The 12720-nt window shown below is 42.6% G+C and overlaps 1 protein-coding gene across 1 annotated transcript in view; it reads right to left on the bottom strand.

The window, feature by feature from the left end:
* The window catches only part of nrp2a (neuropilin 2a), a gene marked incomplete at its 5' end in the record, with an annotated part of 102427 nt that overhangs the window by 20532 nt on the left and 69175 nt on the right, over positions 1 to 12720 (bottom strand). The window contains one exon of the mRNA XM_083908729.1: positions 4211 to 4396. Coding sequence (XP_083764855.1) covers positions 4211 to 4396 — 186 coding nt within the window. The remainder of the gene's footprint in view (positions 1 to 4210; positions 4397 to 12720) is intronic.

The raw sequence follows: 12720 nt of genomic DNA, 5'->3' as shown, positions 1-12720 counted from the left end.
TGCAGACATGTTATGGTACTGCACCCAGTAGTTCTTTATAGATGTCATTCATGAAGTAGATATTTGGAATTGTGTTGATTTATAAAGTGCAAATGCTGGTCCTCACTTTGTCAGCAATCCAGTCCTCAGTATGCAGCAAGTACAAGAGTGTGTGTGTGTGTGTGTGAGAAAGTGAGTCAATGAGGCTTCTGGAGAAGAATTTCTTAAGTGGGCCCTGTGGGAAAAATGTCCAGTATCAACAGATTAAATCACCTGCTTTATCATGAACCAGTGTGTGTGTGTGTGTGTGTTCTCCCTCTGTTTTACAGGCTTGGACACATCTGAGAGGCAGAGGCCACGGAAGACTCCCCGCATAAAATCAACACCTGCTTAAAAATAAGGTTTTTATACAGAAAATAGAAGTTTGTGAACCACTTCCTCTCTCACACCAAACTCCATAGAGAAAATGTGCGTATTAAGCTGGTCGACAGACAGGAGCTGCTGGTCTTCTGCTGCCTCGTGTGGTCTGTTTATGTCACTTATTTAAATCCAAACATATGCTGTTATATGCCGAATTCACAAAATAAGTAGAAATAAAAATATGTGAAGTTAGTGATGGCGATAGCAGAGGATCGACAGCTCCTGTGTGCTGTGATGTGAAAAATCCACTGTTTTCTCTATGGGGTTTGGTGCAGCAGAGTAAAGGGTTAAAAAACATCGTGTTTCCTGCTGAAAAAGGCCATCTATTAGCGAGATAATGCGGTAAACGTGCTCTTAAGATATCGTAGACGTAAGCGGGCGCACGTTTTATTAAGTGCAACTTTTCTATAGTGGGGCCTTGTGGAGGAATCTGCAGATTAAATCAACTGCTTTATCATAAAAACATGACTCTGAGAGTGTGTTTGTGTTTCACAGGCTTGGAAAAACACTCTGAGAGAAGCTGCTTAAGTCGACATTGTTTTTCCTCTCTTTACTGCAGCCTTTTTCTGCAGAAAAATGGAAGTTTATGAACCATTTTCTACACCAAACTCCATAGAGAAAATTAGCGTTTTTAGCTCACAGGGACACAGGAGCTGCTGGTCTACTGCTGCCTCGTGTGGTCACTTTGTGTCACTGATTTACATCCAAACAGAGTATTTCATATGCCGAATTTTACAAAATGAGACGTTTGACATTTTTAGTGATGGAGGCAACAGTGAATCGACAACTCCTGTTAGCTCTGTTAGCTGTGACGTAAAAATCGACTGTTTTCTCTATGGGGTTTGGTGCAGGAGAGTCAGCGTTGGGTTTTCCTGCAGAAAAAGGTCATCTATTAGTGAGATAATAGTGGTAAATGTGTTCTTAAGATATCGTAGATAGTAAGCAGGCGCACGTTTTTGACGTTTTGACGTTTTGAAGTGGAGAAACCTGCAGATTAAATCACCTAAACATGACTCTGAGAGTGTGTTTGTGTTTCACAGGCTTGGAAAAACAAACTCTGAGAGAACCTGCTTAAGTCGACATTGTTTTTCCTCTCTTTACTGCAGCTTTTTTTCTCCAGAAAAATGTAACTTTGTAAACCACTTCCTTTCCCACACCAAACCCCATAGAGAAAATCAACGTTTTTAGCTCACAGGGACACAGGAGCTGCTGGTCTACTGCTGCCTCCTGTGGTCACTTTGTGTCACTGATTTACATCCAAATTGAGTATTTCATATGCCGAATTTTACACAATGAGACATTTGAACTGAGTGATGGAGGCAGCAGTGAATCGACAACTCCTGTTAGCTCCCGTTAGCTGTGACGTAAAAATCGACTGTTTTCTCTATGGGGTTTGGTGCAGCAGAGTAAAGGGTTAAAAAACATTGGTTTTCCTGTTGAAAAAGGTCATCTATTAGCCAGATAATGTGGCAAATGCGTTCTTAAGATATCGTAGATAGTAATCGGGGTGCACGTTTTGACGTTTTTGAAGTGGAAAAACCTGCAGATTAAATGACGCTTTATTGTAAAACGCGAGACTCTGAGAGTGTGTTTGTGTTTCACAGGCTTGGGAAAAACACGACGTGACACAAATCTGCGAGTGCGCTGTGTTTTCAGGGCGAAACTGAGCTGATGACCTTTCACCGCGAGTGTGAGTGTGTGTGTGTGTGTGTGTGTGTTCGGACACGCTGTATCCGGAAGGACAAGTCTTCCCGTGACTTGACAGCCAACGTCTGCTCGTCACGTGTCGTCCGTGTGTGTGTGTGTGTGTGTGTGTGTGTGTGTGTGTGTGTGACACTTCAGAGTCCATGTGCGACGGCTCTGACACCGGACGTGTGAACGCAGCGCGTTTGTGAGTCTGCGAGGCGTTTCGTCGCTCGTTTTTTTCCGATGCGTGCGCGCTAACCAAAGCCTCTACTACACACACACACACACACACACACACACTCTTGTGCCTCTCGTGTGCCAGACATCCCATAATGGAGACAGAGCCTCGCACAACAGAGCCTGATTAATCCATTTCACAGCCAGACGCTCTAAACAAGGCCTCGGTCTATGAAGCCCAGTTAGCACGCTTTGATTATATTAGGACCAATAACACCACAGCACAGGGGGGGGGGGGGGGGGGGAGGGGGGGGGGGAGGGGGGGAGGCTAATTCCAGCTCGTGAGGTGACGAGATCACATGACACAAAGGAATTTCTGCAGAGGATTAAATTGTGATTTGATCGCGGCGGGGGGAAATAGTGATGCTGCACCGGCTAGGATTTCTGACCTCTGACACGAGCGGGTGGAAATCAAAGGGTTGTTTTAAAAAAAAAAACTGGCTGGAAATCAAACACCGTACATGAGAGTGTAAACAACCTGAGTCATGCGAGCGATACGGCGATGAAAGACGCCGCGGCGACGGCGGTGACGGTGACCCCCAGAGAGGTCACGCTTCCAGGTGACATCGCACCAAAACAAAATATCGTTCCAATTCCATGCAGCCGGAGACAAAAAAAACCCCTCTCTAAATCTTTTAAAAACAAAGAATTTTCCAAAACAAGGCTGAGTATAAAAAAAAAAGCTGCACTTTTAGATCCTCATTCACTCGCTACACGCTAATTGAGACTGGTTTCAATTTAATGAATTATTTTAATCAAATTGAGCGACGAGATGAAGATGCAGAGAGAGAGAGAGAGAAAATGACTCCATTTAATTAAAGAAAACAATGTCTGGACTCACTGAGTTTGATAAAAACAACAAAAAAAAGAGGCAGTTGTGCTATTTCCTGCATCCAAATATAAGAAATATTCCCTGCTTAAAAAACACCTCGATTTCAAAAATTCATTAAAATTATTCCGTAAGAGGTTTTCAAATATTTTCAACAGATCCTTGTTCTGGGCGACGCCGACTATTATGATGGTAAATTTCAAGTCATTCGGAGATACTTTTTTTTTTTTTTTAGAAGAAGAAAGTCAGCCCACTGTCAAAGTGCATCAGGGCAAATGGATCATTTCCTGAATTTCAAAAATTAATATAAATTATTCCTTAAGGGTTTTGCAAATATTTTCAACTGATCCTTGTTCAGGGCGATGCCGACTATTATGATGGTAAATTTCAAGTCATTCCGAGATACTTTTTTTTTTTAGAAAAAAGTCACCAATTTCAGTTTTTCAGACACCGCCAGCAGAGACACGAGGAAAAACAAGAATTTTAACCGCTTAACAAAAGGCTCATTTAATAAAATCTGTGCCTGCTTAAGGTTAGACAACCTTATCCAGCCATAAACTCAAGTTTGTAAACCACTCACTCTCTCACACCAAACCCCATAGAGAAAATCAGTGATTTTAGCTCACGGGGACACAGGATCTGCTGGTCTACTGCTGCCTCGTGTGGTCACTTTGTGTCAGTGTAATAAATCCGAGTTACGGATTTTAAATGCCGAATTCACGCAACAACACATTTGAAGACATTTGAACATTACTGATGGAGGCAGCAGTGGATCAACACCTCCTGTGTCTCTGTGATGTAAAAATCGATGATTTTCTCTATGGGGTTTGGTGTGGGAGCGTGAGCGGTTTAGAAAGTGGCACAAACTTTGATTTTCAGTCAGAAAATGCCGTCTAACCGTGTAGGAAAGTGGTAAAACATATATTTTTGAATGATATTATTATATATTATATATATTATATTATTATTACAGTGTTTTCCTGTGTCCCTGGAGGTCTCTGGGTGTTGGTGTCGGACAGTAATCTCAAAGATCTCCACATCAGATCCACTCGGACTCACCGTGACTGTGCAGGGACCAGAAGAGCGGCGCGCTGGCGTCGTGGCTCCACCCACACAGGCCGCGGTCGAAGTCGCAGACGCTGTCCGCCGGCGGAGACGTGGCCACGGTGGTCGTCGCGGGAGCGGCGGTGGTGTCCGCGTCCGGGGGCGGCGTCGGCGTGGCGGTGTCGGCCGGCGTGGGCGTTTCTATAGCAACGCAAAAACACAAACACAAACACAAACACAACACAACACGGGGGTCAATGAGAGGATGCGTACAGTACATTCATCACTTCCTGTTTGTTTATGCGTCGTAAATAACAGCGAGGCAGGAAACGCGGGCGTGATTTCAGACAAAGAAACAAAGGTTTATTGTCTTTAGAAACTCATATGTGACGCTTTAATGTGTTTTTCTCTTCAGCCAACGACTTCATTCAGGATTATTAAACTGCAGAAACATCCTCGTGTATTTCCCGAGTCAATCATCTGATGATAAAGTGTTATTTTGAATTAATTTCATATTTTTAAAAAAGAAAAAGAAACATTTTATTAAGGAACGAAAGAGCCTGCGAGCAAGCAGCCCAGGGAGCGTCCTCAAATGACAACACCTACATTAATACGCACTATATTGGATTATTGTCATGATTTTAGCTAAATAATCTGAATATAAACTCCCAGAAATGATGAAAAACAATGTTTTTTCCCCAAATAGATGGAGTGGAGTCTGTAGGCGCTGAAGTATCAATGATATTAACTGTTATACTGAATAAAAATGGTAAAAAATTTCCCCAAATTGATGTAATACAATCTACCAAGGGACCAGTGAAGACTATAGGGATTTTATAGGCTGTAAACTGGTGATTATTCTGAATAAAAATGTCAAAAACACTGTGAAAAATTATGTTTTTCCCCAAATCAATGTAGTAATATAATCTACAGGAAACCAATGGAGTCTGTAGGTGCTAAAATGGTGATGATATTAACTATTATTCTGAATAAAAATGGGAAGAAATGATGAAAAAGTGTGTTTTTCACACAAAAAGATGTTGTAGTATAATCCACAAGGGACCAGTGAAGTCTATAGGGATTTTAAAGGCAGTAAACCGGTGATTATTCTGAATAAAAATGGCAAAAAAAGCACTTTTATGGTTATTTTTAATCACTTTGCAGCTTAATATGCATATACAGTATTATTCCACTCATTGTATCACATAAAATGATGTAATTTTGCTCTAAACAAAATTAAAATTCTGTATTCTGTGTCATTTGCAGACGGTCCCTGCTGCAATAACACGTCACGTTTGCCATGGTTGTTATTTATGACTCAATTGTCAATAAAGTTCTTTATTTTTTCTAAGAAACAATAACAATAACATGTTATTAATGCGTGTTTTTACCTCCCTGGCTTTTATTTTTTTATTTTATTTTTTTTTTTAAACTCTGGAGGAGAAACAAAGACATGACTCAGCGAAATAAATAAAAAAATAAAACTATTCGTTGGCCGAACGTCGCGAGTTCACGGTTTTCATGTGTCGTCGTCGTCGTGTCAGAGCAGTTCACTCAGCGTCTGATTAAGGGTGAATTAAAGTGTGTGTCATCATAGAGAGTGTGTGTGTGAGGTCACTGTCACACACACACACACACAGAACTACACACACACACACACACACACACACACAGGATGATGGATGGATGAATAAAACACAAACTCCCCTCGACCTTGGACGGAACGATCGCATTCTGGGACCACTCACGACACACACACACACACACACACACTGACTACACACACACTCTACACAATCTACCATTTTCCATTTACCATTGTGTGTGTGTGTGTGTGTGTCACTCTATAACTCAAATGGCATAATTTTCTCTATTAAAGCACAGATTTATCACAGAGGAAGATAAACAACACACACAAAAATCCCTCATTTAAACACACACAGACACACACACACACACACACAGAGAGACACACACACACACACATGTCGAGCAGGCAGCGGTTCGGAATGTGAAGTTTGGAGAAAGCTCTGCGTGTTATTAGGAGCAGATGCTTTAACCCTGGTGTATTGTGGGAGTTTACGCGGCGAGGTTTGAGGTCACAAACTCAAAGATCCTCAGCCTCATTTATCACAAATGAAGAAGAAGAAATAATAATAATAATAATAATAACTAGCACCGCAAGCGGTGGTAACGGGTTCGAGCTTGACGCTACGTTGCGACCCGCGCCCACCTCGTCGCTTGCGCCCTGATCTCGTCTCTCGTTCATTCGCTGCTTGCTGTCGTAGTTCTAATTGGCGCCGTCCGTGCGGATGTTGGGCTGTGGAGTAAAGTCATATATTATTTCCTGTTAAGTGCGTTACACTTTCTGTCGGGAGGACATTGTTTGCGTGTTCAGGATAGGTCCCTGGCCTCACATACCAAGTTCCATGCAGAGCGGTCAATGTACAGTAAAGTTAGAGGGCACTTCCTGTTAAAATGGCTGACTTCCTGTTGGGTCAGAGCGTGTCTATTAACATGTTCAGGGAAGTTCCCTTGACACACATATAATGTTTCGTGGAGATAGGGCAACGTACGGCAAAGTTAAATTCTACTTCCTGTTTTGGCGTTCCACTTCCTGTTTGGAGTTTAGCTTTTGCAGACATGTCCAGGATAGGTTCCTGGTCTCACGTGTCAAGTTCCGTGCAGATTGATCAATGTACGGTAAAGTTACAGGGGACTTCCTGTTTAAAATGGCTGACTTCCTGTTTGGTCAAAGGCGTGTCCATTAACATGTTCAGGGAAGTTCTATTGACTCACATATCATGTTTCGTGGCGATCGGGCTATGTATGGCAAAGTTACATTCTACTTCCTGTTGCGACGGATCCACTTCCTGTCAGGAAGTCATCTGTTGCTGACATGGTCGGAGCGGTTTTGTGGTCCCACATATCACGTATGAGGAGGATACAACAATCCCTGTTATAGCAGCATAAAAAAGTTTGATATGTAATGTTATATCCAGCAACCAGGGGGCGCTGTTTTTTTAAATTGAAGATTTTCATATAGACTTCTTCAGGGTCAGACTGTCATCAATCCAAGGAAGTTTGGTTCAGATTGGAACTGGATTTACAAAGTTATACCAGTGTCTTTAGTTTTGCACAGTAGATGGCATAGTCTGCTGCCACCAGGGGGCGTCGTTAAGACATTGAATATTGTCATATAGACTACTCCAAGGCATCAATCCAGGGAAGGACATTGGATCCTCCATCGCAAAGTTATAAGTGTTTTGTTGTCTGTTTTTACAAATCAGAATGTTTGCCAACTTTAGCGCCCCCTATCTTGTACGCCATGCGACATTTTAAAAAGCCTTCACTAACTTTTGACCCTCAACTCGTCCACATTGACCTCACCAAATTTGAAGGTAATAGCACAAAAGCTCTAGGACAAGTACAGTCAAATGCCAAATGTAGTTATATCTGCTATCACCAGGGGGCACTGTTTTCTAAAGTGAATATTTACATGTAGACTTGTTCAGGGTCGGACTGTCATTGAACCAAGGAAGTTTGGTTCAAATCGGAACATGTTCCACAAAGTTATCATCATAAATGTACTTTTTTTGGGTAATAATCCTCTCACCACTAGAGGCGCTGTTTCCGAACGTGACCGTTTTTTCATATTCATCTTTAAGACCTATCGATCATGAACCACGGCAAGTTTGGTTCATATCTGACCTTCCAATGCAAAGTTATAAGAGATTTGGTCAACATCAGAATGATCGCCAACTTTAGCGCCCCCTATCTCGTACGCCGTGCGACATTTTAGAAAGCTTTCACTAACTTTTGATCCTCAACTCGTCCACATTGACCTCGCCAAGTTTGAAGGTGATAGCACAAAAGCTCTAGGACAAGATAGATTTAATAGCAAATAAAATTCTTTCTGTTGCCACCAGGGGGCGCTGTTTTCGAAATTAAATATTTTCATGTAGACATTGTCAGGGCTGGAGGAACATCAATCCAAGGAAGTTTGGTTCAGTTTGGACCAGGACTCGCAAAGTTATAAGAGTTTGTTTTTTTGTCGCAAAAATCCGACTTTGCACCGCCCACGCTGCTACACCGTTAAAGAATGCGCTGTCATATTCAACACGCATCATCTACCATGTGTTTTCAATGTTTCAGTGTCATTTTGAGTGACACTTTTACAAACTCTGTAAAAGTTATTACCGAAATCGTAAATTAACTTTTTTTTTGTATATTCTCTTCCACCACCAGGAGGCGATGGTTTCAAACGTGATCATTTTTGCATAGGTGTCTTCAGCAACTACCCATCATCAATCATGGCAAGTTTGGCTCCGACTTGACCTTCCATCGCAAAGTTATAAGCGTTTCGTTGCGTGTTCGGAAAATTTGGAATTTTCGCCAACTTTGGCGCCACCAAATACGTCCGCTATGCGATATTTCAAAAAAAATTTCAGATTAGATCGTACCTCAACTGGTCCACATCGACCTCGCCAAGTTTGAAGGTGATTGCTCAAAAACTGTAGATTTTGGTATCTACGGCAAGTTATGCTGTAAATTCGCCAAAAACGCCTCCGTTTTCGCCTTCAATCCAAGATGGCGGCCTTCCTGTAGGTTTCACAGAAAACTTGTGATTGACTTTTGCCCATGGCACAACCTAATGAACGTGTGTACCAAGTTTCGTTCATGTACGTTATTCCCGACAGGAGTTGACCTAGTAGCACTTTTTTGCGTCAGTCTAGAGCCCCGCCCACTTCCATTTTTTGACGCACATTCACCGAACCACTGTTTTACAAAATTTTCAGCGAGGTCTGATGTTGTCCCGAAAATTCGCGAGGTTTGGGATACGTTTAGGCCTTCAAAAAGGCACTTTTTTTGTGTGAAGAATAATAATAATAATAACTAGCACCGCAAGCGGTGGTAACGGGTTCGAGCTTGACGCTACGTCGCGACCCGCGCCCACCTCGTCGATTGCGCCCTGATCTCGTCTCTCGTTCATTCGCTGCTTGCTGTCGTAGTTCTTATTGGCGCCGTCCGTGCGGATGTTGGGCTGTGGAGTAAAGTCATATATTATTTCCTGTTAAGTGCGTTACACTTTCTGTCGGGAGGACATTGTTTGCGTGTTCAGGATAGGTCCCTGGCCTCACATACCAAGTTCCATGCAGAGCGGTCAATGTACAGTAAAGTTAGAGGGCACTTCCTGTTAAAATGGCTGACTTCCTGTTGGGTCAGAGCGTGTCTATTAACATGTTCAGGGAAGTTCCCTTGACACACATATAATGTTTCGTGGAGATAGGGCAACGTACGGCAAAGTTAAATTCTACTTCCTGTTTTGGCGTTCCACTTCCTGTTTGGAGTTTAGCTTTTGCAGACATGTCCAGGATAGGTTCCTGGTCTCACGTGTCAAGTTCCGTGCAGATCGATCAATGTACGGTAAAGTTACAGGGGACTTCCTGTTTAAAATGGCTGACTTCCTGTTTGGTCAAAGGCGTGTCCATTAACATGTTCAGGGAAGTTCTATTGACTCACATATCATGTTTCGTGGCGATCGGGCAATGTATGGCAAAGTTACATTCTACTTCCTGTTGCGGCGGATCCACTTCCTGTCAGGAAGTCATCTGTTGCTGACATGGTCGGAGCGGTTTTGTGGTCCCACATATCACGTATGAGGAGGATACAACAATCCCTGTAATAGCAGCATAAAAAAGTGTGATATGTAATGTTATATCCAGCAACCAGGGGGCGCTGTTTTTTAAATTGAAGATTTTCATATAGACTTTTTCAGGGTAAGACTGTCATCAATCCAAGGAAGTTTGGTTCAGATTGGAACAGGATTTACAAAGTTATACCAGTTTCTTTTGTGTTGCACAGTAGATGGCAGAGTCTGCTGCCACCAGGGGGCGTCGTTAAGACATTGAATATTGTCATATAGACTACTTCAAGGCATCAATCCAGGGAAGGACATTGGATCCTCCATCGCAAAGTTATAAGTGTTTCGTTGTCTGTCTTTACAAATCAGAATGTTTGCCAACTTTAGCGCCCCCTATCTCGTACGCCGTGCGACATTTTAAAACAGTTTCAATAACATTTGATCCAAAACTCGTCCACATTGACCTCGCCAAGTTTGAAGGTGATAGCACAAAAGCTCTAGGACTAGATAGATTTTATAGCAAATAAAATTCTTTCTGTTGCCACCAGGGGGCGCTGTTTTCGAAATTAAATATTTTCATATAGACATTGTCAGGGCTGGAGGAACATCAATCCAAGGAAGTTTGGTTCAGTTTGGACCAGGACTCGCAAAGTTATAAGAGTTTGTTTTTTTGTCGCAAAAATCCGACTTTGCTCCGCCCACGCTGCTACACCGTTAAAGAATGCGCTATCATATTCAACACGCATCATCTACCATGTGTTTTCAATGTTTCAGTGTCATTTTGAGTGACACTTTTACAAACTCTGTAAAAGTTATTACCGAAATCGTAAATAAACTTTTTTTTTGTATATTCTCTTCCACCACCAGGAGGCGATGGTTTCAAACGTGATCATTTTTGCATAGGTGTCTTCAGCAACTACCCATCATCAATCATGGCAAGTTTGGCACCGACTTGACCTTCCATCGCAAAGTTATAAGCGTTTCGTTGAGTGTTGGGAAAATTTTGAATTTTCGCCAACTTTGGCGCCCCCTATCTCGTGCGCCATGCAATATTTCAAAAAACTTGTCAGATTAGATCGTACCTCAACTGGTCCACATCAACCTCGCCAAGTTTGAAGGTGATTGCTCAAAAACTGTAGATTTTGGTATCTACGGCAAGTTATGCTGTAAATTCGCCAAAAACGCCTCCGTTTTCGCCTTCCATCCAAAATGGCGGCCTTCCTGTAGGTTTCACAGAAAACTTGTCCACGACTTTTATTTAAAGCTCAACCTAATGAACGTGTGTCCCAAGTTTCGTTCATGTACGTTATACCTGACAGGAGTTGACCTAGTAGAAGTGTTTTGCATCAGTCTTTAGCCCCGCCCACTTCCATTTTTTGACGCACATTCACCGAACCACTTTCGTTCGGCGATTTAAGCCAGGTCTGATGTTGTCCCGAAATTTCGTGAGGTTTGGGATCCGTTTAGGCCTTCAAAAAGGCACATTCCTCGTGTGAAGAATAATAATAATAACTAGCACCGCAAGCGGTGGTAACGGGTTCGAGCTTGACGCTACGTCGCGACCCGCGCCCACCTCGTCGCTTGCGCCCTGATCTCGTCTCTCGTTCATTCGCTGCTTGCTGTCGTAGTTCTAATTGGCGCCGTCCGTGCGGATGTTGGGCTGTGGAGTAAAGTCATATATTATTTCCTGTTAAGTGCGTTACACTTTCTGTCGGGAGGACATTGTTTGCGTGTTCAGGATAGGTCCCTGGCCTCACATACCAAGTTCCGTGCAGAGCGGTCAATGTACAGTAAAGTTAGAGGGCACTTCATGTTTAAAATGTTTAACTGCCTGTTGGGTCAGAGCGTGTCCATTAACATGTTCAGGGAAGTTCTATTGAGTCACATTTAATGTTTCGTGGAGATAGGGCAACGTACGGCAAAGTTACATTCTACTTCCTGTTTGGGCGTACCACTTCCTGTTTGGAGTTTAGCTTTTGCAGACATGTCCAGGATAGGTTCCTGGTGTCACGTGTCAAGTTCGGTGCAGATCGATCAATGTACGGTAAAGTTACAGGGCACTTCCTGTTTAAAATGGCTGACTTCCTGTTGGGTCAATGGCGTGTCCATTAACATGTTCAGGGAAGTTCTATTGACTCACATATCATGTTTCGTGGCGATCGGGCAATGTATGGCAAAGTTACATTCTACTTCCTGTTGCGGCGGATCCACTTCCTGTCAGGAAGTCGTCTGTTGCTGACATGGTCGGAGCGGTTTTGTGGTCCCACATATCACGTAGGAGGAGGATACAATAATCCCTGTCATAGCAGCATAAAGAAGTGTGAAATGTAATGTTATATCCAGCAACCAGGGGGCGCTGTTTTATAAATTGAAGATTTTCATATAGACTGCTTCAGGATTGGACTGTCATCAATCCAAGAAAGTTTGGTTCAGATTGGAACAGGATTTACAAAGTTATACCAGTTTCTTTAGTGTTGCACAGTAGATGGCATAGTCTGCTGCCACCAGGGGGCGTCGTTAAGACATTGAATATTGTCTTATAGACTACTTCAAGGCATCAATCCAGGGCAGGACATTGGATCCTCCATCGCAAAGTTATAAGCGTTTTGTTGTCTGTTTTTACAAATCAGAATGTTTGCCAACTTTAGCGCCCCCTATCTTGTACGCCATGCGACATTTTAAAAAACTTTCACTAACTTTTGATCCTCAACTCGTCCACATTAACCTCGCCAAGTTTGAAGGTGATAGCACAAAAGCTCTAGGACAAGATAGATTTAATAGCAAATAAAATTCTTTCTGTTGCCACCAGGGGGCGCTGTTTTCGAAATTAAATATTTTCAGGTAGACTTGTTCAGGGTCGGACTGTCATCGATCCAAGGAA

This window comes from Microchirus variegatus (genome assembly GCF_963457635.1).
Source record: "Microchirus variegatus genome assembly, chromosome: 22".
Lineage (NCBI taxonomy): Eukaryota > Metazoa > Chordata > Actinopteri > Pleuronectiformes > Soleidae > Microchirus > Microchirus variegatus.
The sequence above is the reverse complement of the archived record's forward strand: the minus strand, read 5'-3'. Positions and strand labels throughout refer to the sequence as shown.